Genomic DNA, 27863 nt, shown 5'->3' with positions numbered 1-27863 from the left:
CCCGATCAACTGCTCCTTAAAAGACTCCCATATGCCAGATGTGGATTTTACGCTCAAACAATAGCCTCCAAATCCTGCCTAATCCGGTTGTATTAGCCTTCTCCCAATTTGGCACAGACTATGGTTCATGGCTTCTCTGAAATCCATGAATTATGGGTAATGGAGAAGCAGGACCGACTCCAAAAAAAAAAGTTGGGGGCCTACCCACAATAGGTCCAACCAGTTTGGGAGCAAAGCCTTCGAACTTATTACCCGCACCATTATCCCACACTGGAGAAAAATGGTGGGAGGTGTAATGGTGGAGGAGTGGGACACTAAATGGGAACCTGAATACTGGAATTGGGCCCTGCACATCATTTATAAATGACACCCAAGACCTTCTGACTCGATGGAAATCAAGGGCAGAAAGTCCTTTCCTTTGAAGGAAAACTAAGGTCGACATTTCAGGTGTAGACCTTTCATCAGAATTGGTGCCAAACTGAGAACATACCTTCCAGACATTAAACAGTAAAAAAATAACGTTACCAATCGAAGCAAATATTTGTTGTCTTTACTTTGACAGGTTTTACAGCCCGCACAGCGCATTGAGTCACAATCACACCACTGCCATCCATCATGTAAACAGCAAATATCACAGTACATGAACAAGTAAAAAAGTGACGTGCAAACAAAAAAAATATATTGTTATTGGCAAAGCATAAAATGTGTAATTCTGAATAAACTCAGTCATTACCCCAGTCATATATGCCACAGCAAACAATTTCCCCGATTGAAATATCCATTGTAAGCGATAGACTTTAATCAACTGAATGTGGACAGTTACTTCGCTGGTGCCCATGCTTATGCAAGAATTCCTGTCTTCAGCAAACAGCAGCCGATCACTATTAAAATTTATTCAAGTGTAGCACCGTGGCAAGCACTGCTGCCTCACAGCACGAGGTTCAATTCTGGCCTCGGGTCACTGTCTGTATGGAGTTTGCACTCTCCCCGTGTCTGCATAGGTTTCCTCCCACAGTCCAAAGATGTGCAGGTTTGGTTGATTGGCTATGCTAAAATTAACCCTAGTATCAGGGGGATTAGCAGGGTAAATGTACAGGATATTGGGAATAGGGCCTGGCTGGGATTGTGGTCGGTACAGACTCAATGGGCTGGCCTCATTCTGTACTGTAGGGATTCAGTAATTCTATAAAAAAGTGATGCCAAATGACAAGGCTTAATTGTTTAAGTATAATCATTTTAGTGTGCTGTATTCTGCTAACAAAGTTACAACTGATTTTCTGAATACTGATGTCTGCATATGCAGTCTTTAGCATATCAAATATTAACAATGTTAGTTTTGTATTTATTCAATAAAGGAAAATAACATTTTCATTACAATGAAACCAACAATATGACAAGTTCCATTTCCCACATTCTACTTGTTCTACTTTCATTAAGAATTGGGGTTGAAAAAGGAGCAAGTAATTGTACTAAGTATCAGAAACGTGCAACTTAAATATCTTTCGTGAAAGACATATCGGCATGGTAAATGTTATAGCCTTTATACAAACTAATATCTCATGAATAGTGTAATGCTTTCCTAATGGATCAATTAGCCTTAATTATTTTTTTAGGCAATTGTGCAAGAATAATTAACTGGAATATTCTGCCATTACAAAGCCTGCAAGTGTATAAAAATTAATAGTTAAGGTTTAAAAGAAGATTTAAATGTATTATTTTCCCTTGGGTTAACGTAACACTATTTAGCTTGCTTTGAGTTATCCCATATTAAATGAACCTGAACAACATTAATTAAGTATTCAGATTTGAATGAAGTGCAATTGAAAACATCTAACTCTCGAGTTACCAAGACGTTATGAATTGATGAGTTGGATCACTATTTTACTTGAAAGGAGGACAAAAAATTCTGGAAATACACAGCAAGCCAGGTAGCGGGGAGGCGATGGCTTAAAGGTACTATCGTTAGACTATTAATCCAGAAACTCAACTAATGTTCTGGAGACCTGGGTTCGAATCCCACCACGGCAGCTGGTGGAATTTGTATTCCTTTAAAAAAAATCTGGAATTAAGAATCTACTGATGACCATGAAACCATTGTCGATTGTTGCAAAAACCCATTTAGTTCAACTAATGTCCTTTAGAGAAGGAAATCTGCTGTCCTTACCTGGTCTGGCCTACATGTGACTCCAGAGCCACAGCAATGTGGTTGACTCATAACTGCCCCAGGCAACTTGGGATGGGCAATAAATGCTGGCCAGCCAGTGACGCCCATGAATGAATTTAAAAAAAAATCTGTGTGGAGAGAAACAAAATTAATGTTTCAGATCAATTACCTTTCATCGGCACATCATTGCCTTGAAGCATTGGGAAGAATCTTGTTGAAGTGTCAGAGGTCTAAACAGCTAGAGAGTAGGCGAGAGTTCTGCACTGCCTCTTTTGAGGAAGGCCGACCAAATCATAAGCCAATCAGGCAGCAGCAAGGCCACCAGCAGGCCTTCCCATAGAATCAGTTTCCTAGGGCCAGAATTCCAATCTAGTGAAAGCTGCCAGCCAGAGGCTGCCAGCTCTGGTGCTCAGCAGTGTCATGGAGGAGACTATGGCTGATGCCAGAAAAACCACTCTGGAATCCCAGAATCGTGGATCGGCCCTCAGCCAGGATAAGTGGGGTTGAGTTTGCTGGTTGGCGATCATAAAGAGAGGGAGGTAGAGGTTGGAAAACCAAAGGCGGTGATTTCCAATGGGCATCTCCAACCTCCCTGCCTGCTGTCCAGAACCTCAAATCAGACACGTTGATTGAGGGATCGTCCTGCTTCCCGAGGTGGCACATTAACCAGTGTCGCAGCTGTCATGCATGCCACATACATACAGAAAATCTGTACGGGGTCAAGAATCTCAGAGAAGATGCTCTCTGGATTTTTGCGGATTGAAGCCGAGTTTCTCTCTGGAGGCTGCTGTATGGGGTCAGAAGACATATGTCGCTCTGTATATCTGTCCAGAGGGATTAAAAGGCTGGAGGACTGGCAACATATAAGCCTATGTGTTTCACTAACTGATTCTGAAGAGATTATGTCCATGGGATATTGCTCCTAATTCTCCATTCGCTGCCACGGGACAGGAAAAGCCTGGCTGCGAGTGAGGTCGGAGAATCCAGTGCTGAGCTCTGGTCTTAAATTCTGCGTTGATCTCCAGCAGATTTTCAGTGTTGGGATGTCAGTGCCTTCCTGCCCATTGGTTTTGTAAAACCAACCACTTTCTCAATTGGTATAAAGATGATTAAGGCTTTGGAAGGAGTGCTAACCACTTGACCTCTTATACTGTTAAACACCCTGCATACCTTCCATCGCTCCACATTGCAATGTTCCCCTGAAGGACAAAGATACAAAGACAACCAGGTATGCATTGTTATAGTCCTCTGAAGACCATTCTCTAGATACCAAAAGGCTCAATCATCCGGATAGCCATCTTATTCTGCAGCAATTACACTTTGGAAATGATTAAATGGTGTTTTGATGCTTCTCCTGTTCTGTCTGTCTCATTTTGATTGGCCATCTCTTGGGTTTTGTAGTCACATTCTTGACCTCCAAAGGAGTTCAATGGGACAAATGTAAGAACAAACAGAAATGTGACCAGAGTGAAAGCTGGAAGCAGAGAAGAGTGTGAAGGATCTGATTTAAAAGGAAAATTGGGCTTCCAGCATTCAAAGGAGGCATTTGAAAACTAATCTTACAGAATGAAGTAAAATAGTTAAGGGAATTGAGAGGGTGTTTCTGAAGAATAACTTAATTAAATTGTGAAATTAGGACGAGAGTAATGTTCAAACTAATAGTAAAAGACAGATTTAGAACTGATAGCAAGAAATTATTCTTCTTCACACAAAAAGTGATCTATATAAAGAATTGTCTTCCAGGAAAAAAGAAGGTTAAAACCTTGGAATCTTTGAAGAACTAATTAGATACCAAAATGGTGGTAATGTTAGGATCTCTCTGGATGGACAAATTTGGATAGATTGAATATATTGCATTTTGTTAGGGACCAGATCAGAAACTCCAAGGTATATTATGAAGCTAGCCTAGACCCTAAACATTTTTGATTTTGGCATTGGTGTGAGTATAAGATGGTTCACTCTAGGTATGGTTCTATTGACCCATTAGGAAGCTTTTATTAAAACAAAATTTAATACAGTTTAAACTATAACAATGAATTAGCATAGCTTTTACCAATTGAAATACTTAAACATGACAAAGCATAATTCTGAACTATTAGCTATCTATTAGTTCCAATTTAAGCAATATCCCCATGGACGTAAACTCCTCTTCAGAATCAGTCAGTGAAACACACAGGCTTACATGAGTTGCCAGTCCTCCAGCCTTTTCACCCCTCTGGACAGATATACTGAGAGACACATGTCTTCTGACTCCCAGACAGCAGCTTCCAGAGGAAAAACCTGTCTTCAATCAGCAGAACTCCAGGTAGAGACCTGTCTTCACACAGTAGAACTCCGGGGGGGGGAGGGGGAGCACCTCTGGAGAGAGATATCAACTTTCTAGCAGGATCCAGATTTCAATTTCTAGAATGGAAAAGAGCTACTCCTCTGTACAAATTCAAACAGCAACTACCTGCTAGTCTCTCTGTGGACCTAGCTCCGCCCATTAGCACATGATTTTCTTCTTGTCAATCAACCTAATTAAACCTTACAAACACCCCAATAATTAGGAACAATTATTCTTCTGCATGCTCAGCATGTGGACTGCCAGCTGTAGACAATTCACCATTGTTTAAACAGAGCTGTCTTATAAACCTTCACCGGAAACATGATATAAAATACATTTCTTAATGACACAATATTATCACAATATGCACAATGATCTTGTGAGCAGATGGTGTACAATTTGCTTAGGATTTACATAAACATCATGAATTATTGGGAGAAAAAATCTTCCAGAACATTTTGGATGTTCACAAGAATGTAAATAAAGATTAACAAAAATTTAGAGATTAGGGAGAACAAAGTACTCTCAGATCCTTTGAGAACTCTTCACTTGTGGAATTTCCTTCAGACCCATTCCAAATGATCAAAGTGAACACTGGGCTCAGTCCTAGCTAGATAGACACAAAATCACAGTATACTTGATATTCTATTGTTCTCCAAAGCATTTAACCTGTTTTCAGATTAAGGAGGTCACCTTCTCACAATATCTTATCAAAGTTTCAGTTAACTATGATGAAATAGGAAAGATTTCTATTAAATAGATCCTTTCATGAGCTCAGGACATCCCAAAGTGCTTTTGAACGCTTGATGTACGATTGAAGAATAGTGATTGTTATAATATAATTTACTTTTCTACCAATCTATTTTGACAGTAAAATTGGATACTCTCTTATAAAAACTGCAGCGACAGTAAATGAGATTTTATTGATAAGCTATGATGACTAAATTAATATATATAAGAATAGATTTTCATGGTCTCACATGTATCATTGGAAACTTATGCGTTTGCTGCTCATGATTTTAATTAATTGATTTCAATTCGAGGGGAACTTGAAAATCTAGCAGTTAGAATCATATGCTGCACAATTCATTGAAGTAGCTTTTAGAGCATAAAATGTGGCATTTGATGTTTTCTGTAATTAGCAATGGTGAGCTGCTGGTTCTTCTCTGAGTTCCAATTTTATTTATGAAACACCATCCAAAAGATGTTTGAAGCATTAGTTGACATGAATGGGGCTTGTTCTCTAGCCATTCTGTAGCTGCACAGAAAAATGGGTCTCCTTTTCCCTCTTTATTCCATAGTTGGGGTTTTTTCTGCTTGTGAGCCAGGATCCCCCTCAGTATCATATAATTGGACTCACAAAATAACAGACAGGAAACAAGCCTTTAATCAACTAGGATAATTTCCTAAATTGATCTCAAAATTGTGTACAGCAGTCACTGACCACTAAAGTTTGATGAGAACTGTGCTATAGATAGCAGTAATAGATTTCAAGCCTTGAGCTGGATTGCTTGTTCACTAGATATTGAGTGTGAGAATGCGATATTCATCAATGTAAAAGGATGCAGCTGCCAATTATCTATAGACAGGTTTAGGAACAGTATTAGATTACAACATTAAAAAAAAACCTGGGGGTAAATGAGGCCATGGAGTTAAAGTTAACACAGCCTTCTTAATGTGTTTGCGTGAGCTCCAAGTTATTTTAAAATTTGGAAATCCTGACCATACTTCCAGTGAGTTCAAGCTCTGTTGTACCACTCAGTTGCAGTGCCAGACTTTTGAGGTTTGTATCCTGAGACAGTCCCAGGCTACACTGTGGCCGGAATTCTCTGGCCATTTACGCCCCGCCACCGCTGCCAGCGAGGATGGAGAGTTTGGTGCAGGATGGGAGAATCCAGCCCTGCGTATCCCCTTAGATGTTCCTGATATAATTATGAAGTTTTTTTAGGATTATTATATTTGGGGATTGCAGCTTTAAATTTAGGGTAAATGAAGAGGGTCATGTGACCTGTTCTGCAGTCTGCCTGACAGTAAGTCTGGGTGGTTTGATTGTTAGAGATAAAAGGAAAGTGCAGATTGTTTTACTGAGAAGAAGGTGTAAGGTATTTGCACTTGGAGAAAATGGCAGGAGGCTCTGAGTTTAGCATAAGTATATTCTGAGTTTCCCAAAGTCCTGGAAAGGTGTTGCAGGTATCAAGTTGTCAAGTTGTGCTAAAAATTATCCATTTATTTCTAAAATGAAAGGAATTTTGGATTAAAGATGGTTAATTAGCATTTCTATCTTGATAAAATGTTAATGTTCTTTAAAGAGGGCAGTGGGGGCCTTTTTTGAGAACAGGATGTAGGCTTCCCGACAAAAGAATGAATATCACAGACAGTAGTTCTGTGCGACAGCAGAGGGAAAGGCTATGCGACATTGTAAGCTACCACAGCCAAGTATGGGAGGGCAACAGTCTCTCGTTGAAGAGACACATCCAGTAGCCTTCTATGCATACTGGAAGACTTACCCTGGTATGGCCAGGGGAAAGAAGAATAATTGGAACAGACTGTACTGCTGGTGCTAGGTTTAAAAAACTTTCTAAAAACTGAGGCAAATGCCTGAAGGCTGTCACTCAAAATTACCATTCTGTGAAATGGGGATTGGAGAACCTTTTGGAAGCTGGGAGCAATTATGGCCTGTTTTCTAAAATAATGCAATGAGTGATAAATATAAAAGGGGAATGTTCCTCTCTGCAGTTTATAATAAGTTGTGACAAAAAGAAAATGATGTTTAGACAATAGTGCTAATAGTGTTTAAGTTTATTTATTAGTGTCACAAATGGGCTTACATTAACACTGCAATGAAGTTAATGTGAAAATCCCCTAGTCGCCACACTCCTGCTCCTGTTCGGGTACACTGAGGGAGAATTTAGCATGGATAATGCACCTAACCAGCACGTCTTTCGGACTGTGGGAGAAGGCTGGAGCACCCGGAGGAAACCCAAGCAGACACAGGGAGAATGTGCAGACTCTACACAGATAATGACCCAAGCTGAGAATCGAACCTGGGTCCCTGGCACTGTGAAGCAGCAATGCTAACCACTGTGCCACTGTCATTTGTTGAAGTAAAAGTTTTAATTCATGATATCATGATGTGTCGTCCTTTCAGCTATTAACTGGAAGTTAGTATTGCTTTTTAAATGTTATCAGTCTTTACGGAGATTGTAACATCCCTTTCGTCGACCCAGTGGGACTTAGAGCTGCCAAGGACAGACCTAAGATTCATTCAGGACCTTGAGAGGGCCACAAAGCTAAAAAGGGAATGATTGTCATTACAACAAGCAGATGATCATTCTGAGTTTGCAGTTTTCCAGGATGCAGGTGCCCCCTTTTCTGCTCCCTGGTCACCTGCCCCAATTAGCATCTTTGAGACTTGGAAAGAGGACAACATCAGGTGAGTTTGCCCTGCCTGCCCGTGCCATATTTCTTGTGGAGCAAATGCACTTTCTCTCATGCCAACTGCATTCAGACATGAGCAGTTCTCAGATGAGCTATCACACAAAGGTCCTGGCTATTGTCTTGGGTAGGTGTAAAAGGTCACACAACTATTCAAGGAGAAGCAAAAGACTTCTCCCAATGTCCTAGCAAATATTTACCCTGAAAGCAACATCACTGAAACAGGTGATTTTCCCAATGCCTGTGAGAGCTTGTCATGTACGCACATGGAACTCATCTCCTGATTCCCCAAAGCCTGTCCACCATCTACAAACTCAAATCGGCAGTGTGATGGAATTTTCGCCACTTGCCTGGATGAGTGTAGCTCCAACAACACCCAAGACATTCGACACCATCCAAGGCAAAGCAGCCCAACTACCAACTTAAATATTCACTCCCTCCATCACCACCAACGCAAGGTGCCCTGCAGCAAATCACCAAAAATTCTTCAATGGCATGTTCTGAACCCACAACCTCTATCACCTAGCAGATTAACCTAGCAAGACCTTCAAGTCCCCTCCAAATCACTCACCATCCTGAATTGGAAATATATCACTGTTCCTTCACTGTCGCTGGGTCAAAATCCTGAACTCCCTCCCTAACAGCACTGTGGGTGTACCTACACCACATGTGCTGCAGCATTTCAAGAAGACAGCTCACCATCACCTTCTCTAGGTCAAATAGGATGGGCAATAAATGCTGGTCTAGCCAGCCACATCTGCATGATTGAATAAAAACATGCATTAGTTGTCACATTACCCCCACAGTGAGATTACGCTTGAAGCAAGTACTTCATTGGCTGTGGATGAAACATTTTGGAGCATGCTGAGACACATAAATATGTGTTCTTTTCTTCTTCCCTGTTGCAGGTGAATTCATACTTGGCCATCGGATTCTCAACTATTTGGGATGTTTCCCTCATCTCTGGAACAATATATATATACATATATATAACATATATATATATAGATCCTAGCAATAACTTTATATAATCCCTTGCCTGTATTGTAATTTTCTGCTTAATAATAAGCTTTGAATTGTAGATTCAAATTTTTTTTTATTTCAAAAATATACTTTATTCATTAAAAAACTCTCAAATAAACCATTGCAAAATGACATATCCAATAATTACAAACAGTGCAAAAAAAAACCCAGTCATTTTTACAGTACTATACGATGCTTATTTACACATTACATTCATTACATTTCAGTACTTGAAACTTGGGCGGCACGGTAGCGCAGTGGTTAGCGTTGCTGCTTCACAGCTCCACGGTCCCGGGTTCAATTCCGGCTCAGGTCACTGTCTGTGTGGAGTTTGCACATTCTCCTCGTGTCTGCGTGGGTTTCCTCCGGGTGCTCCGGTTTCCTCCCACAGTCCAAAGATGTGCGGGTTAGGTTGATTGGCCAGGTTAAAAATTGCCCCTTAGAATCCTAAAATGCGTAGGTTAGAGGGATTAGCAGGTAAATATGTGGGGGTAGGGCCTGGGTGGGATTGTGGTCGGTGCAGACTCGATGGGCCGAATGGCCTCCTTCTAAAAAAAGGGCGGCATGGTAGCGCAGTGGTTAGCATTGCTGCTTCACAGCTCCAGGGTCCCGGGTTCGATTCCGGCTCAGGTCACTGTCTGTGTGGAGTTTGCACATTCTCCTCGTGTCTGCGTGGGTTTCCTCCGGGTGCTCCGGTTTCCTCCCACAGTCCAAAGATGTGCGGGTTAGGTTGATTGGCCAGGTTAAAAATTGCCCCTTAGAATCCTAAAATGCGTAGGTTAGAGGGATTAGCGGGTAAATATGTGGGGGTAGGGCCTGGGTGGGATTGTGGTCGGTGTAGACTCGATGGGCCGAATGGCCTCCTTCTGCACTGTAGGGTTTCTATGATTTCTATGTACATACATCAGAGTTTACTGTGTGCCGTTATTTTTCAGATTAGCACACAGTTACGCAGGCCGAGGGTGTTCTACAGTTACTGGTCCCTCGGTCTCCCTCGGTTGAAAGGCTTTACACAGTGGCCTTTCCCCATTGTGCCTTTGCGGCGGCTGCCCCAAGCTTGACCGCGTCCCTCAGCACGTAGTCCTGGACCTTGGAATGTGCCAGTCTGCAACACTCGGTCAAGGACAAATCTTTCAACTGGAAGATCAGCAGGTTTCGGGCGGACCAAAGTGCGTCCTTCACCGAGTTGATGACCCTCCAGCTGCAGTTGATATTTGTTACGGTGTGCGTCCCTGGAAACAGCCCGTAGAGCAGAGTCCTGCGTCACCGAGCTGCTCGGGACGAACCTCAACAAATACCACTGCATCCCACTCCAGACCTTCCTTGCAAAGGCACATTCCACAAGGATGTGTGCGACCATCTCATCACCCCCACAGCCGCTTCGAGGGCAGCGTGCGGTGATGTTGAGACCTCGAGCGTGCATAAAGGATCTGATGGGGAGTGGCCTTCTCACCACCAGCCAAGCCAGGTCTTGGTGCTTGTTTGTGAGTTCTGGTGATGAGGCATTCTGCCAGATGACACTGACAGTCTGCTCAGGGAACCATCCAACAGGATCCGCCATCTCCTTTTCTGTCAGGGCCTCAAGGACATTACGTATTGACCACTGCTTGATTGCCATGTGGTCAAAGATGTGTTTCCGGAAAAATTTCTCCACGAAGGACAGGTGTTGCGGTACGGTCCGACTACTTGGAGCGTTCCGCAGCAGTGTGGCCAGACCCATCCTCTGCAACACTTGGGACAGGTAGAACCTCAAAAAGTAGTGGCACTTGCTGTTAGCGTAGCGAGGATCTACACATAGCTTGATGCAGCCACACACAAAGGTGGCCATCAGGATGAGGCCGGCATTGGGAACATTTTTCCCTCCGTTCTCTAGAGATTTGTGCATCACTTCCCTCCGGACACAATCCATCTTTGATCTCCAGATAAATTTGAAGATGGCCTGGGTCACTGCTGCTGTGGAGATGCTGGCGTTGGACTGGGGTAAGCACAGTAAGAAGTCTCACAACACCAGGTTAAAGCCCAACAGGTTTATTTGGTAGCAAAATCCACTAGCTTTCGGAGTGCTGCCCCTTCGTCAGGTACCTGACGAAGGAGCAGCAGCCCGAAAGCTAGTGGATTTTGCTACCAAATAAACCTGTTGGACTTTAACCTGGTGTTGTGAGACTTCTCATTGCCACTGCGCAGGATTTGGGAAAAAACCTGGTCATCCGGTGTGAGGTACTATCCGTGTTGTTGTACGTGGTGCAGGTCTGGCCTATCCCTGAATTGTAGATTCAAATAGCACAGGTGAAGGCCTTTCGGTCTATCATGCCTATACTAGCTTTATGAAAGAGTATCCACTGAAACCCACTCCTTTGTTCTTTTCCCATCATCTTGCACTTTTTTTCCTCTTCGAGAATCTATCCAATTCCCTTTTTGAATTTAATATTTAATCTCCTTCCACCAACATTTCAGGTAGTGCATATTGCAGATCACAACTCACTGCATTTTTTCATGTCCCCTCGAGCTAAATTGCCAATTATCTAAACTCTGTGTCTCCTGGTTACTGGCTCTCCAACCAATGGAAACAGCTTCTCCTTATTTACTGTACCAAAACCCTTCATTAGGCAATGAACAGAAATAGCTCTAACTGCTGGAACATTATTCCATATTAATAACCTTAATATTGTAACAAAATACACTTCAAAAGCTTCTAACAGTTTTAGGATATTCTTTATCTCCATTCCAACTACTTCTATAATCCCTTGAGTATCTTTTCAATCTTTTAGTTTTTATTTCAAATCATTGTTCGGTAGCACCAATTATCCAATCTTAGTTTGATTTTTTTTGTTACTGAATTTACTTTCAAACAACAAACAAGTCTTTAGTCTTTTTCCTTCACTCACCACTGCTTTAAATTACCGCTATTGTTGCATAGTGCTCTGTAATTCTGATAATGCTATTAATGAAACAAAATTGTCTTTGGTCCCTCGATCGTTTTCGTTGTTTTATCAACTGTAACAATGCCAGTCAACACTCAAGGAGAAGGTATTCAGAGGGTTCTGTGGTTTCCCTGGTACTGGTGGATGGATCACTGGCACAGTCAGAACTGTGGTGAGTGAGAGTGACTAGGATCCTGAGTAGAACAGGAAGAGGAACAGAGTACAGATCTCAGAGAGTGATTGTGGCGACTGGAGTTGCACAACATTCACCAAGTTCCCATTCAGTTCTGGTTATGCTGAGGTTTCTGGAATGGAAGGTAGCAATGGTCATCATCTCACTCTGCATTTGGAGGCATGTCTATGCCCAGGCTTTTATGAAATTCCGCTCAATACGTTAATACCACCTTAAATGGTTCTGATGCCCACTGAGAGGGTGGAGGATTCGCTAAAAGCGTCAGCAGTAAAGAATCCAGTGGAAATCTATACCTTTGCAGTTTAAGATTCCTCTTACGGTAGCACAGTGGTTAGCACTGCTGCTTCACAGCTCCAGGGACCTGGGTTTGATTCCCGGCTTGGGTCACTGTCTGCGTGGAGTTTGCACATTCTCCCCGTGTCAGCGTGGGTTTCCTCCAGGTGCTCCGGTTTCCTCCCACAGTCCAAAGATGTGCGGGTTAGGTTGATTGGCCATGCTAAAATTGCCCCTTAGTGTCCTGAGATGCATAGGTTCGAGGGATTAGTGGGTAAAATATGTAGGGATATGGGGGTAGGGCCTGGGTGGGATTGTGGTCGGTGCAGACTCGATGGGCCGAATGGCCTCTTTCTGTACTGTAGGGTTTCTATGATTCTATGTTTCTAACTCAGTCTGATTGGGGCTCTGGCCTGTGTCGATGTGCATGCATAAGTGAGTGTGTATGTGCGTGCGTGTGTAGTATGTATGTGTATTGTGTGTGTGGTGCTTGTTCGTGTGTGCATTTCTGTAGTATGTGTGTGTAGTTCATGTTCATATGTGTGTACGTGTGTGCAATGTGTGTGTAGTGCGTGTGTGTATTTTAATCTGTTGAGTTCATCAGATTTTAAATCATCATGAAACATTAAAATACAGTGTAAAGTAATGTAAAGTAGTATAAAGTAATGTAAAGAAAAGTGCAGTATAAAGTACATTTTAGATAAGTAATAGACATGATGCATTTAAATCATATGAATCAGTTCCATCTAAGAAGCACTGGAATGTTACAGAAGTGTATTATTTTGGTTTTTAGGAAACAATATGAATGATGTGAGTAATATTTGAATGATCTGAGTATAGTATCTGAATTCACAGATTGGGTCCCAGTTTGTAACTCACTCCAACTGAAGTGCCATTTGATGGATTATTTTGTGTTATTTTTGTACCTGATAAGTTTCAGTGTTGTGCTATTTACCACTACTATTACCATTTTCTAAAGCTGAGCTAACTGTTTGACAGAGGAGTGTTGAACAGTATTGATGCTAAAAATAATTAGGTAAATCTCCTCACAGAAGGGCTGTTTCTATATGAAAGGTGGATCCAGTGCTATGGTGATACTGTGTATTACTGTATGATCACATCAGATTGCCTTCTCTGTAATTTTAACACAGGCAATCTCCTTCTTGTGTTCTCTGTCCATAGGCATGTCCAACCTGCAGCATCAGGATCTCCACCACGGGTAGGCAGATCCCCAATCCACCTCAGCCAAAACAGGGATTGAACCCCATGCTGTTGGCACCAATCTGATCTGCACCAGCTGTCCAGTTAGCTGAGCTAACTGGCCTCACAAAGGCTCAGAGTTTTTGTGGAAGCATGTACTTTTACATGAATGTTGTGGCCTGGAGCTATGGATAGTGATGGTAGAGGCTCCAATTTATTTTCATCACGGGGCTAACCAGGAATCTCTCCCACTCTTTATCACCTGTCACTGGCGAATGTTGGAAGGATTTACTAGTTAGTACTCGACCTGTTTGGCGGTGTTATAAACGCACTTTCCTTGACCATCAAATCCTGGGAGTGGAACTTGAACCCCGAACTTCTGACTCATAGGCAGGGATGCTATGCACTGGGCCAAAGATCTCCTCTCAACAGGCCTTAGCCCTTTCCTTTTCAAATAAGTATGTTAACATTCAGCAGCTTTCACATTTCTGAGACAGAAATTTGTGTCAGCAAGTCCTTCTCCAGGAAGTTGAGAATAAAGCCCATTGTGAAAGTTAAGTGCCGCATTAACAGAGTTCTTCACCATTGGAGGTGTCATCTTTTGGATGAGACTTAAACTGAGGGTCTATCTGCCCTTTCAGTTGGACATAAAGGATACCATGGCTCTATTAAGGAGCGGCAATGGCCTATTGATATTATTGCTAGACTATTAATCCGGAAATTCAGCTAATGTTCTGGGGACCCAGGTTCGAATCCCATCACGCCAGATGGTAGAATCTGAATTCAATAAAAAAAATCTGGAATTAAGAATCTACTGATGACCATGAAACCATTGTTGAATGTTGTAAAAACCCATCTGGTTCACTAATGTCCTTTAGGGAAGGAACCCTTACCTGGTCTGGCCTACATGTGACTCCAGAGCCACAGCAATGTGGTTGACTCTCAACTGCCCTGTGAAATGGCCTAGCGAGTCATTCAGTTCAAGGGCAACTAGGGATGGGCAATAAATGCTGGCCAGCCTGCAGTGCCCATGTCCCACAGATGAATTGAAAAGATATTAGAAGAAATGGAGACATTTTCTCGCCAGCGTCCTGACCAACAGCCTCCTCAACAGCATAATAAAAATAGATGATCTGGTCCATTATTTCATTGCTGTTTATGGAAAATCACAGTGTACAAATTTGTTGCACTTCCCTATATTGCAATAGTGATAACATTTTGGAAGCACCTAATTGACCGTAAAGTATTTTGAGAAGTTGTGAAATGTGCAAGATCGATCCAAGTTATTTCTTTAAAATATATGTACAAATCTGATTTGAACACACTAAAGTTTTGTAATTACATTTATAAATTTATAATGATATACTTCCAAATATACCATTAGGATTTTCATCATGTTTAATACGACTGAATGCACACGTTAATGTTTCCTCCTTTCAGATCAATTTTGGTAATCTTCTCTTTCTGTTTCAACGTGAAAGGTACGAATGAAGCAATGAGGCACTTTTTCTGCTGTGAGTTCACAACAACATGCCAAGACGAAGAAACCTTCTCACTGCAATCCTCATCGTTTTACCATGGACAATACTCCTAACCATCTGGCACCAGAACTCAGGTGTTTCCTTCCTGGCCTTTCAGAGAAGTAAGTGATTTTTCCGGCCTCTGTATGTCTTTAGAGTTTTAATGTAGTTTAAGAATGAAGGACAGCCTTCGTGTTCTTGATCAGTACTTTGTGGAAAATATTTTGAATTTGATCTTTGAAATAAACTTGGCAATCAGCTGTCAGCCAGTTGACCAGCCATTCAGGTAACAGCTACTTTCCTGAATGCACAAGACTTTCAGCTGCATATATTAAGAGTTGTCTGAGATTCTGAATGGAAAATCAATGGCAGTGCCCTGCAATTTACAGAGAAGTGCTTCGCTCTTTGGTTGTGGTAACCCCTTCCTTCAGAATATCAGTCAGTCAGTGCTGTACTTTATATGCACTCTGCTTTCTTCTTCTGGAGATCTCAAACTCCCAACATGTCAGGGTGTCATGTCTTGCAGTCTTTGTAAAACACCTGTGTGTAATGCACTGGTCCTCACACTTTAGGGAGTTTCAGTGACAGTGGCCACGGCCTCCGGGCCCGTTTGCTGCAGGCACAAATCCCGTTAACTCTTGGGAGAGGACCATAAAGGAATTTGCAACAGGGACATCTCAGAACAAAATCTTCCTGCCACCCTGCCCCCGCCGGTGATGTCATTAGGTTCACGTCCAGTGAAGGCCAGAGCCTGATTACCACCAATTTGCTACCAAATAAACGTGTTGGACTTTAACCTGGTGTTGTGAGACTTCTTACTGTGTCTTCCAGGTTTGGCAGATGTTCCTCCTCCCCTCACAGGTATGATGTCACGCTGGTGGGAATCACATTAGTTGAGATGACTGCATCAGGGCCATGGAGGCCAATGTAGCCCTCAGCTGTGCCTTGCCACTTTAGCACTGTCAGAGGGCTGGGGGAAGTGCCAGGTTGACACTGCCAAGGGGTGGGGCCTGAAGGGGCAGGGTCAGATGGAGCCTGAAGGGAGCGGCCTGTGAGGGGGCGGCGGGGGGCCCGATGTCAACTCCATAGCAGGGTCTCGCTCATGTAAAAAAGACGCCCTGATCTCTGAGGAACAGGTCTTGCCAGCATCTTTAGGTCCCGCCCCTCTCGTTCAGGCACAAATCATCCCTCTTTCAAAAGAATTGCTAAATGGAGGAGGGTTGTGACTGTGATCGCACCGACAGACCCGGTGGGAGTAGTACCGCATTTCCCACTGGAGTTAACACTTAATTATTTTATTGGAGAATTGTACCCTTTATATCTTAAAGGAAATATTTCTGAACTTGTTCCATTCAGGATGAGCACTGCAATTGAGAAACACAAAGAAAAATATTTCTATTGGGGAAATACGGATTTGAACTTTGGAGGTAATGGGCAGAATTATCCTGATGACACTCACATTGCAGACCCTGCCTCTACCTGACCTGGATAATTCTGGGAAGTCCCAGAAATTGAAGTCAGGTTAAAATCCTGATGTGATCTTGCACCCCACCACCCCTGAGGCGCCGAGAGAGGGAGGCATGAGTGGAGGTACCGGCTGTGTTATTTTGATGAGTGCAGGAGAATGCTGGGAAGGTCAGAGTATGGGACTTGGCACTTGAACGATTTTTGCCACTCATCTATCATGTCTTCCTGAGGTCCCGGATCATAGTGGCATGGTGGCACAGTGGTTAGGACCGCTCCCTCACAGCTCCAGGGACCTGGCTTCAGTTTCAGCTTTGGGTCACGGTGTGGAGTTTGCACATTCTCCCCGTGTCTGCATGGGTTTCCTCCGGATGCTCCGGTTTCCTCCCACACTTTCCGCCCAGTCCATCACGCAAATTAGCCTCCATTGGCTCTGTCTCCCCTTCCCACTGCCTCGGCAAAGCAGCCAGCATAATTAAGGACCCCATGCACCCCGGACATTCTCTCCTCCACCTTCTTTCGTTGGGAAAAAGATACAAATGCCTGAGATCACATACCAACTGACTCAAGAACATCTTCTTCCCTGCTGCTGTCAGACTTTTGAATGGACTTACCTTGCGTTAAGTTGGTCTTTCTCTACACCCTAGCTATGACTGTAACACTACATTCTGCACTCTCTCATTTCCTTCTCTATGAACGGTGTGCTTTGTCTGTATAGCACGCAAGTAACAATACTTTTCACTGTATGTTAATACAGTGGAGCCTCGTTGTAACACGCTGGTTGGGGTCCATAAAATGTTATCGCGAATGTTATCGGGGTCGCGCTAAATCGGGGTCGCGCTAAATCACTAAACCGGAAATAGTAAAAAAAAGGGTCCAATGATTCATCGCGTCATATCCAATTTCACGCTAAATCGCGTTACAACAGGGCTCCACTGTACATGTGACAATAATAAATCAAATCATATCAAATCAAATCAAATCAAGTCAAATCAAATCACTCCAAACATGCGCAGGTTAGGTTGATTGGTCACGCTAAATCGCTCCATAGTCTCCCACAATGTGTAGATTAGGTGGATTAACCATGGTAAATGTGTGGGGTTATAGGGATAGCGTGGGAGAAAGGGCCTGGGTACTTTGTCAGAGAGTCGGTGCAGACTCGAGGGGCCGAATAGACTCTTCTGCACTGTAGAGATTCTATGATTCATTTGGTTGAGAGTCACAGTTATGATTTTGATGATCGAACGTGATGGGTCTTTCTCTGAATGGAGGTCAGTCCTAGTGGTGTGCCCCAGGGATCTGTTCTGGGACCTTGCTGTTTGTCATTTTCATAAATGACCTGGATGAGGAAGTGGAGGGATGGGTTGGTAAGTTTGCTGATGACACGAAGGTGGATAGGTTGGCGGGATGTCAGAAGCTGCAGCGTGACATAGATAGGATGCAAGACTGGGCGGAGAAGTGGCAGATGGGCTTCAACCCGGATAAATGTGTAGTGGTCCATTTTGGCAGGTCAAATGGGATGAAGGAGTATAATATCAAGAGTAAGACTCTTAGCAGTGTAGAGGATCAGAAGGACCTTGGGGTCCGGGTCCATAGGATTCTTAAATCGGCCTCGCAGGTAGAAGAGGTGGTTAAGAAGGCGTATGGTGTGCAGGCCTTCATCAATCGAGGGATTGAGTTTAGGAGTCGGGAGATAATGATGCAGCTTTATAAGACCCTCGTCAAACCCCACTTGGAGTACTGTGCTCAGTTCTGGTCGCCTCATTACAGGAGGGGTGTGGAAATGATTGAAAGGGTGCAGAGAAGATTTACAAGGATGTTGCCTGGATTGGTTGGCATGCCTTATGAGGATAGGTTGAGGGAGCTCGGTCTTTTCTCCTTGGAGAGACGAAGGATGAGGGGTGACCTGATAGAGGTGTACAAGATGTTGAGAGGTATAGATCGGGTGGATTCTCGGAGGCTTTTTCCCAGGGCTGAAATGGCTGCTACGAGAGGACACAGGTTTAAGGTGCTGGGGAGTAGGTACAGAGGAGATGTCAGGGGTAAGTTTTTCACTCAGAGGGTGGTGGGTGAGTGGAATCGGCTGCCGTCAGTGGTGGTGGAGGCAAACTCAACAGGGTCTTTTAAGAGACTTCTGGATGAGATACATGGGACTTAATAGGATTGAGGGTTATAGGTAAGCCTATATATAAGCCTAGGTAGGTAGAGACATGACCGGCGCAACTTGTGGGCCGAAGGGCCTGTTTGTGCTGTATTTTTTCTATGTTCTATGTTCTATGATCAAAATAAATGGTGGAGCATACTCGAAGGGCCGAACGGCCTACTCCTATTTTCTATGTTTCTATGGTACACTGTCTCCAGTTTGAAGGGACCACTCCTTTGCTGCTGACTTCCTCAGCCATTCTTCTCTTGGGAGGATGGTGGTTACTGAACGATCTGCCTTAAAAAAGTCTTTGTAGTCCTACAGCAAGTCTTTAGTAACTGTTTGCTGAATCTTCACACGCCACTGCTCAGCTCTGCACTGACCCTAGGTCTGAGTCATGCAGCTTTTTACATCAATGTCTACTCAGTCCCACATTAACCCTGTATGTGTGCCAGACCCTTATACTCCAACTTCCATTCCTGACAGCTGGAAAGGGAGGTTGTCCTCTTCTGCCTGTCTATGGGAGATCTCTCCTCACTGTAGCCCCTCAGATCCTGCAGCAATACCTCTAGGTAAGCCTGGGGGACCTAGTATGCAGTCTCCCAGCTTTTTTCTCCAATTCTGTGATTGCTGCAGCTCAAAGTCCAAGTATCAGGGAACCCTTGTAACTCAAATCATGCTCCCTTTAATTAGAAATCCTTGCATTGATAGAAGGGTCACATCACCCAGCCCACATACCCTAATTTCTGGGGAGACCTGAGGCAGAATAGTAAGTTGCTCTGGGGAAAGAGCAATGGCTGGGCACACACAACAGTGAGTCAGATTGCAAATCTGAAAATGCTTCCACTGTTCTGGAGGAACTAAGGTGAGAAGAATCCGCCCAATAACACTGCTAATGTCAAATGTGGAGACAATTGATAATTTAATATCTTAAATCAATTGCTTCTCAAATTCAGTGGAGTCAGTGTGTACATGATAATGTGAGTTTTGGTCCAACATTCCTTTTAACAATGTAGTCTTGGTTATCTTCCCATCCCTGGGGAGGAATATCTTTCCTAGCATAATGAAACAGTTGGGCCATGCTTGAAAAATATCTTTGTGAATACGGTTTGAGACAAGTCACCTATAGCTGGAGACACAGTGGAGATGTTCCTCTTTGGCATCCAGATTTAAAACCTCAGCGAGTCATAAGCACTTACTATAAACTTGGGCACAAACTGCAGACAATTTTTCAGAGATTATATTGAATATACAATGCAAAGACAGAGGACTTGATGCAAGTAGTCTGTACTGGTGTCTGTCAGTCTCCTCTCATTCCAGTTACCTCACCTCATAGCATATCTATTATCATTGTCTTATGTATTTGTCTAATCTCCTTTTGAAAACATGTAAGATATTCACCTCAATCACTTGCTGTGGTAATGAGTTCTATATTCTAACCACTCACTGTGCAAAGAAATTTCACTAGATTTCCCTGTTGGATATATAAGTTCCTATTTTACATTTAAGGTTCTAGTTTTGAATTCTCCCACAGGTGGAAACATTCCCTCCACATTTATCTTATCCAAAACATTAATTTTTTTAAAGACCTCAACCAGATTGTTTCAAAGTCTTCTCCTTTCTAAAGAAAAGGCCCCTACCCTGTTCCAACCTGTAATCTCTCTGTTCTCTTACCTTCCTTGTAAATCTTTTTACACTTTATCCTGTGCTTCTATATGCTTTCATTTCTTTCTTGTTCATCCATTGAGATTGAGGTAAAGATGACCATGCTCATCATCTGGGGAGGTTAATAGTTTTGTGGTGGGTATATCAGTGACTGCTCAGATTGATTTGTGCCTGGAAGGTTCTGCTGCAGATAGGACAGGGGACAGCAGAGGACTGGGTTTTCCACAAGCTGTTGGCTCTGGATTTTCAATCCTTGCATTTTCTCTCTGCCTCTCATAGCATTTGCTTCTGTAGCAAACCACACCCTTTTATATTTGGATGCGCTAGGTGCGGCGATCCTAGGCAAGCTTCTCCCCGGACCTGAAGTTCATAGAATCATACAGTCAGAAGAGGCCCTTCAGCCCTTTGAGTCTACAACAACTCATGACAAATACCTAACCTCCCATCTAACCTCATTTACCAGCACTTGACCCATAGCCTTGAATGTTATGACGTGCTAAGCGCTCATCAAAGTACTTTTTAAATGATGTGAGGCAAATCGCCTCAGTTGATACTAAAACTCCAAAGTGATGGAGGTAAGGGGTGGTACGGTGGCACAGTGGTTAGCACTGCTGCCTCACAACGCCAGGGACCCAGCTTCAATTCTGGCCTTAGGTGACTGTGCGGAGTTTGCACATTCTCCCTATGTCTGCATGGGTTTCCTCTGGGTGTTCCGATTTCCTCCCACAGTCCAAAGATATGTGGGTTAGGTGGATTGGCCATGCTAAATTGCCCTTTAGTGTCAGGGGAATTAGCAGGGGGTTACAGGTATAGTGCCTAAGTGGGATTGTTGTCGGTGCAGACTCGATGGACCGAATGGCCTCCTTCTGCACTGTAGGGATTCTGTGGTTCTATGATGCCTTCAGAATGTCTTCGTAAAGCTTCCTTTGACACCATGAGAGCACACTCCAGACTCAAACTCTCCATAGAAGATTTGCTTTGCTAAGCTAGTGTCAGGAATTCTGGCTACATGGCCAGCTCAGTTGTGACTGCCTCAGTATGGTGTGAATGCTTGGCATGCCAGCTCAGTGTCTGGCATTTTGTTTTGCCATCCAATCTCCAGAAGCTTCTGGAAGCAGCTCAGGTGAAAGTGGTTGAGCTTTCTGATATGACGCTTGTACCTATAACAAGTCTCATACGCGTAGACAAAGTAGGCGGGACTATTGCATTATAGATTTCATTTGGTAGGTAGAATTACTCCTGTTTGTTCCCAGACTGATGTTCAAAGTCTGCCAAAGGCTGCAGCTGCTTTGGCAATTCTTGTCTCATCCTCAATATTGACAGCTGGATGGAGTGTATTACTGAGGTAAGTGATCTTATCCACCACTGACATGTTCTGGCCATGGACTGAAACCTTGGGCCCAAGATAGGGCTTTCCGGAGCAGTTTGGTACATTTGTGCTAATAATAAGGCTGAGGTCATTGCATGCATTGGAGAACAAGTTTATGCTATATTGTATGTCCAACTCTGAACTGACAGCGAGAGCACAGTCGTGTCCTTTCATTAGTTTGGAGACTGGAACTGTGCACAGTAATCTAAGGGTGGCCTGACAAAGATCCTGTTCAAGTTTAACATTTCTTCATTACATTCATGTTTTATATCCCTAGAAACAAGTCCCAGTGCTTTGCTAGCAACATTGTAATAGCTTTGCTAACTTCTGTTGTTGCTTTTAATGATTTGCTCAGCTGTAGCCCTAGATTTCTTTGCTCTTCTCTCTTATTTTCCCATCTCACATTTATCTACATTAAAATTCATTTGCCACTGAAGTGCCCAGTCAGCAAGTTTTATAATATTTTCTTGTATTACATTGCAGTCTTTCTCAGTGTCAGCAATGCCCCCCAGTATTATATCAACTGCAAATTTAATATCATTTACGAATAACAGTAATCCCAGCACTGATCCTTGTGTAACACTATTCTCTATTTTCTTAGAATCATAGAGCCATAGCAAGGTTACGGTGTAGAAAGAGGCCGTTCAGCCCATCATGCCTGTGCCAGCCAAAAAAGAGAAAAAATAATTAGCTGCTCATTTTAAACCTGTTTTCCAGCACCTGGTCCGTAGCCTTGCAGGTTATAGCACTTCAGGTGCAGTTCCAGGTAACTGTTACATGAATTGAGCATTCCAGCCTCAACCACCAATTCGGGCAGTGAATTCCAGACACCCATCACCCTCTGGGTGAAAAGGCTTTTCCTCATGTTCCCTCTAATCCTCCCAACAACCATCTTAAATCTATGTCCCCTGGTAATTGACCCCTCATCTAGGGAAAATAGCCTTTCCTGTCTACTCTGTCTAGATCTACCTGTCTAGGTCATTCCAACCTGAATCATGCTCACTTTGTGCCTAAATCTGAAGGTTGCACTAACAGCCCATTAAACGGAAGAGGAAAATCTATCTATCTATATCTGGTTTGGAACTATGTTTTTTGATGATGTAACAGAGAAGGTTGATGAGGATAATGCAGTTGATGTGATGTACGTGGACTTCCAAGAGGTATTTGATGAAGTGCCAAATAATATACTTGCAGGCAGAGTCCAAGCCTATAGAATAAAAGGGAGAGTGCTTGCATTTATGCAAAGTTATCTAAATGACAGGAAGCAAAGAATAATGGTGAACAGTTGTTTATCCTACTGGGGTGAGGGAGGCGGTGGTGAGGAGCTACGGTGGGAGTACTTGGACTGCTACTTTCCTTGATCTATATGGATGTGCTGGTAAAATTTTAACATTTGCGATTGACACGAAACTTGGAAGTATTGTGAACTGTGTGGAGTATAGACTCCAAGAGGATGTAGACATAACTAATGGAATTAACAGACACTTGGCAGATGAAATTTAATGCAGCAATGTGGGAAGTGATGCATTTTGATCAGAGAGGCAATACACAATAAAGGATACAATTTCATATGAGTTGCAGGAGCAGAGAGGAACCCAGTGGCACAGTGGTTAACACTGCTGCCTCACAGCGCCAGGGACCCGGGTTCAATTCCGGCCTTGGGTCACTGTTTGACTGTGTGGAGTTTGCACTTTCTCCCTGTGTCTGCGTGGGTTTCCTCCGGGTGCTCCAGTTTCCTCCCACAGTCCAAAGATGTGCGGGTTAGGTTGATTGGCTATGCTAAATTGACCCTAGTGTCAGGGGAATTAGCAGGGTAAATAAATGGGGTTACGGGAATAGGGCCTGGGTGGGATTGTGGTCGGTGCAGACTCAATACGCCAAATGGCCTCCTTCTGCACTGTAGGGATTCTATGATTCTATGAACATGGTGATGAATGTGCTGAAACTGTTGAAGGCGATGTTACAGGTTGAGAAAGTGGTTATTAATGAATCCTGGGTTTTATAATAGAAGCAGAGATTAGAAAAGCGGGAAAATTATGGTGAACATTTATAAAACACAGGTTTGGCCTGAAATTCTGGCCCACACACTTTAGGAAGAATGTGTAGGCATTAGAGAGGGTGCAGAATAGACTTACAAGAATGGATTCAGGGGCGAAGGACTTCAGTTGCCAGGATAGATTGGAGCAGCTTGGACTGTGCTTCTTTGAGGAAAGAAGTATGAGAGGAGATTTGATGGAGATGTTGGAAATCATCAGGAGTCTGGGTAAGAGCAGATAGAGACAAACTGTTTCCATTGGTGAAAGGGTCAAGAACCAGATGACACCAATTTAAGGTGATTGGTAAAAGAACCAAAGATAACATGGAAAGAAAGTCATTAATGCATCAAGTGGTTTAGATCTGGAATACACAGCCTGTGAATGTGCTGGAGGCAGGTTCAACTGCGGCTTTCCAGAGGGAATTGGATAATTATCTAATTTGAATAGATTTTATAGCCTATGGGGAATTACTCTTCCCCATTACTCTTCCCTGCAGGGGCAAGAGAGTGGGAGAGATGGCTGTGGCTGGTAGTGTACCAGTGATGGTGTATCCCTTTACAGGCCCAGCTTGGTCCTTCTCCAGTGTCTCCTCTTGGACGTGTACTGATCTTGTTGCCGGTTTTCATGCGGATCCACTGTGGAATCGGCTGGTTCTGCTTCATCTTCTTAGCGAGGAATCGATTCATCCTGAAGGTTTTGTGGGATGGCATGGCCGCAGGTCCACTCCGGCAGGAGGGATCGGCCGCAGATAGGCAGCGGAACACCCCCGACCAGAGGATGATCGGTCACACATCCCCCCCCCCCCCCCCGAGGATGAGACGTCACGCCCCCTCTCCTCCCACCCCCCCCTCCCCAGGGGATGAGATGTCACACCCCCTCTCCCTCCCAGGGGATGATCGGTCACACCCCCTCTCCTCCCACTCCCCTCTCCCAGAGGATGAGACGTCACACCCCCTCTCCTCCTCCCTCCTCCCCCCCCCCCCCCCCCCCCTGACCAGAGGATGACCTGGGTCAGGGAGCCGTTGCAGTCTCTGACCCCGCTTTTCGGAGGCTGCAGTGGCGACTTCGGACATTTATTCAGCAGGTCGATTACAGTGCGGACGCGGATCGGGCCAGAAGACGGTAAAGTGGGATTTGGCGGTAGAGTTGGGCGCGCGGTTCATTAAGTTGATTTAAATGCATGCTAATGCATTTAAATCATCGGGCCGCCTGATTCGGGCCCGGGCCGGACCCGGGCCCAAATCGCGTGTCGGTAAAGCCGCGATCTGCTTGGATTCGGGTGCAGATCGCGGTATAGGCCCGACGCCCAACTTTACCGCGATTTCGCGCCCGAAAACAGGCGCAAAGTTTTGGTAAAATCAGGCCCGTTGTTTCTTTTCAAATGATCATCCAATTCCCTCATGAATGCTTTGATTGAATCTGCCTCCACCACAACCCCAGGCAGCGTATTCTAGATCCTAACTACTCGCTGTGTGCAAAAGATTTTTTTCATATTGCTTCTGCTTCTTTTACCAATTACCTTAACTCCGTACCCTCTGGTTTTCGATCTTTCTGCCAGTTGGAACTGTTTTCTCTTATCTACTCTGTCCAGGCCCCTCATGGGATGAAATTTTACAGCCCCTCCAAACTAGTGGGATTTTCCAGTCCCACCGAAGTCAATGGACTTTTAAATGGCTCGCTGCATTTTGCGGCCTTGTTCCTCGGCCACGACGGGGCTGTAAGATTCCACCCATAATATTGAATACATTTATCAAATCTCCTCTCAGCATTTTTTTCTCTGAGGAAAAAAGTCCTAACATCTCCAATCTACCTTCAAAGCTGAAGTTTCTCAACCCTGGAACAATTCTTGTAACCTCTTCCGCACTCTCTCTAATGCCTTTTCACCTTTCCTAAAATGTGGTGTCCAGAATGCAGTACTCCAGCTGATGTCTTATACAAACTCAATATAATCTCCATGCTCTTGTACTCTGTGCTCATATTAATAAAGCTCAGGGCCCGGTATGCTTTATTAACTGCTCTCTCAATCTGTCCTGCCACCTTTAATGACTTATGCACATATATACCCTCTGCTCTTGCACCAATTTTAGAATAATATCCTTTATTTTATACTTGGTGGGATTTTTCTCCCTCTCTGTGGCATGTTTCATGGTTACAGGAGGCAGCGCACCACTTGTTTGTGGCAGGATCTTGTGGTCCCGCCAATATCAACATGATTTCCCATTGAACACACCCCTCACCCCGGGGATCCTGCTGCGGGAGTGCACCATCAGCTAGACCGTATGATCCTGCCGGAATGAGCGGCAGCAAGATTTTGTAGTGGGCTCCTTCTTTTTAACTCCACTCGTGGGCTTATTTTAGGTTTGGTTCTCCGTTACCCAAACCCCACCAATGCCCGAGTGATTCTCTCTCTCGCCGATGGAACAACGGCCACCTTGCGCCTACTTCACTAGAGTAGCGTCCCCAAGAGAGAGAATAGGAAACTGCTGCCTATCCACTACCTGGCATCCTTTCCTGAGTGGGCGGGTTCGAATCGCCCAGAGTACCCTCGGTTCTCGACTCCGGAATTATGGTAAAGGATATTAAAATATGACCCGACCAGAGATAGCTGATGAGAAAATGAAAGAGCAAGATGGGCTCCAATCGAGCTCAAATCACATATCTTTTATTAAACACCAACATTAAACCTCATCAACACCAGAAAACAAACATATAGGTATCTTATACTCTATAACTATGACTCTGGGAAGAAAACTAAACGGGCACAACGTCAATTCTAACTTTAAACAGTGTTAGCAATATCTTATACTATGAAAAGGTTCATGCACCCACCATTCCCACAAAAGTCTCCACTGCTATGTTACCCTCGGGAACTTCACGAATTACTCGGAAATACTCAGTTGAGCCGACCTTGACCTTCTGGGCTGGCTGTGTGCTGGAAAACTGCTGTCTGCGATATGCTTCAGGAGGGTGAGAGAGTTGCCATGCGGGTCCGAAGAGAAAAGAGAGAGAATGGCTGCGAAGCCACACTTTTTAAAGTTCAGATTTCAAAAGTCCTGTGAGCTCCGCCCCCACCAGCAATTGTAAGAACAATGGTCCTAGATCGCTATCAGCACCAGTGATAGCACAGCCTATTGAAATCACAAACGGCTGAGATTGCCTTGTCCAGTATGAATAGCCCATCGATGTTCCTAATCACTTTACCGGGGCTTACAGATTGCTTTCCCATCATGGAGATGGGTTTCTCCTTACTGCTGGATAGCCCCATTATCGTATCTATTGTATCTTATCCAGGTACATTGTGGTTGGTATCGATCTTCCAATCTCGATGCGGGTCTGGTCTGGTGACGTCATCTGCTCCCTTTGTGATTCAGTTAATCTAATCAGCAGCCTGTCTGGACCCTGACCGTTTGTGAGTTCGACTGGAGGCACCCTTTCTGCACACAGGCAGGGCTGAGCCTGCTGGGAGAAAACAGCCAGTTCCTGCAGCCAAACATGGCCACTTCTACCATTTAAATGGCCAATGTGCATTTTACAGTCCTTATATGCATTGGTGTTGCCCGAAAAACTTACAATTTCGGCAACTGTCTTTCATTGTTCTTCATGCCAACATGTATCACCTCATATTTCTCTTGCCACCCGTCTGCCCATTCCACCAACTTGCCTTTGTCCTTTGAATTTCTACACCATCCCCTTCATAGTTTATGATGGTTCCAAGTTTTGATCATCTGCAATTTTTGAAATTGTTCCCTGTACACCAAGGTCTAGATCATTAATATACATCAGGAAAAGCAAAGGTCTTAATACTGACCCTGGCGAACTGCATTACAAACATTCAACCAGCACAAAAAAAATGTATTAACCATTACTCTCTGTTTTCCGTCACAGCTAATTCTGTATCCATCTTGCTACTGTCCCTTTTATTCCGTGAGCTATAACTTTTCCCACAAGTCTGTTGTGCAGCACTGTATCAAGTGCCTTCTGGTAATCCATGTGCATATGGTTTGGTAACATGTATGTCCAGCTTGTATTAATCTGGATCTAGTTTCACAGCACCGATATCTGATGTCATTACCATGAATACCTGATTTAGCATAATCTCTGGAACTGGAACATTAGTGACAACCTTGCTAT

The 27863-nt window shown here is 43.8% G+C and overlaps 1 protein-coding gene across 3 annotated transcripts in view; it reads left to right on the top strand.

Annotated features, from left to right (window-relative positions):
* The window catches only part of LOC144506399 (galactosylgalactosylxylosylprotein 3-beta-glucuronosyltransferase 1-like), a 135724-nt gene that overhangs the window by 69712 nt on the left and 38149 nt on the right, over positions 1–27863 (top strand). For 2 of the 3 annotated variants that reach the window (XM_078232447.1, XM_078232449.1), the window contains exon 2: positions 15017–15177. In XM_078232447.1, coding sequence (XP_078088573.1) covers positions 15066–15177 — 112 coding nt within the window. In that variant the 5' untranslated portion in view covers positions 15017–15065. Of the gene's footprint in view, positions 1–11957; positions 12042–15016; positions 15178–27863 lie in introns of all 3 variants that reach the window. The other variant, XM_078232448.1, reaches the window with a different exon arrangement.

The sequence above is a fragment of the Mustelus asterias genome, chromosome 17 (assembly GCF_964213995.1).
Source record: "Mustelus asterias chromosome 17, sMusAst1.hap1.1, whole genome shotgun sequence".
NCBI lineage: Eukaryota > Metazoa > Chordata > Chondrichthyes > Carcharhiniformes > Triakidae > Mustelus > Mustelus asterias.
This window is presented reverse-complemented; position numbering and strand designations above follow the sequence as displayed.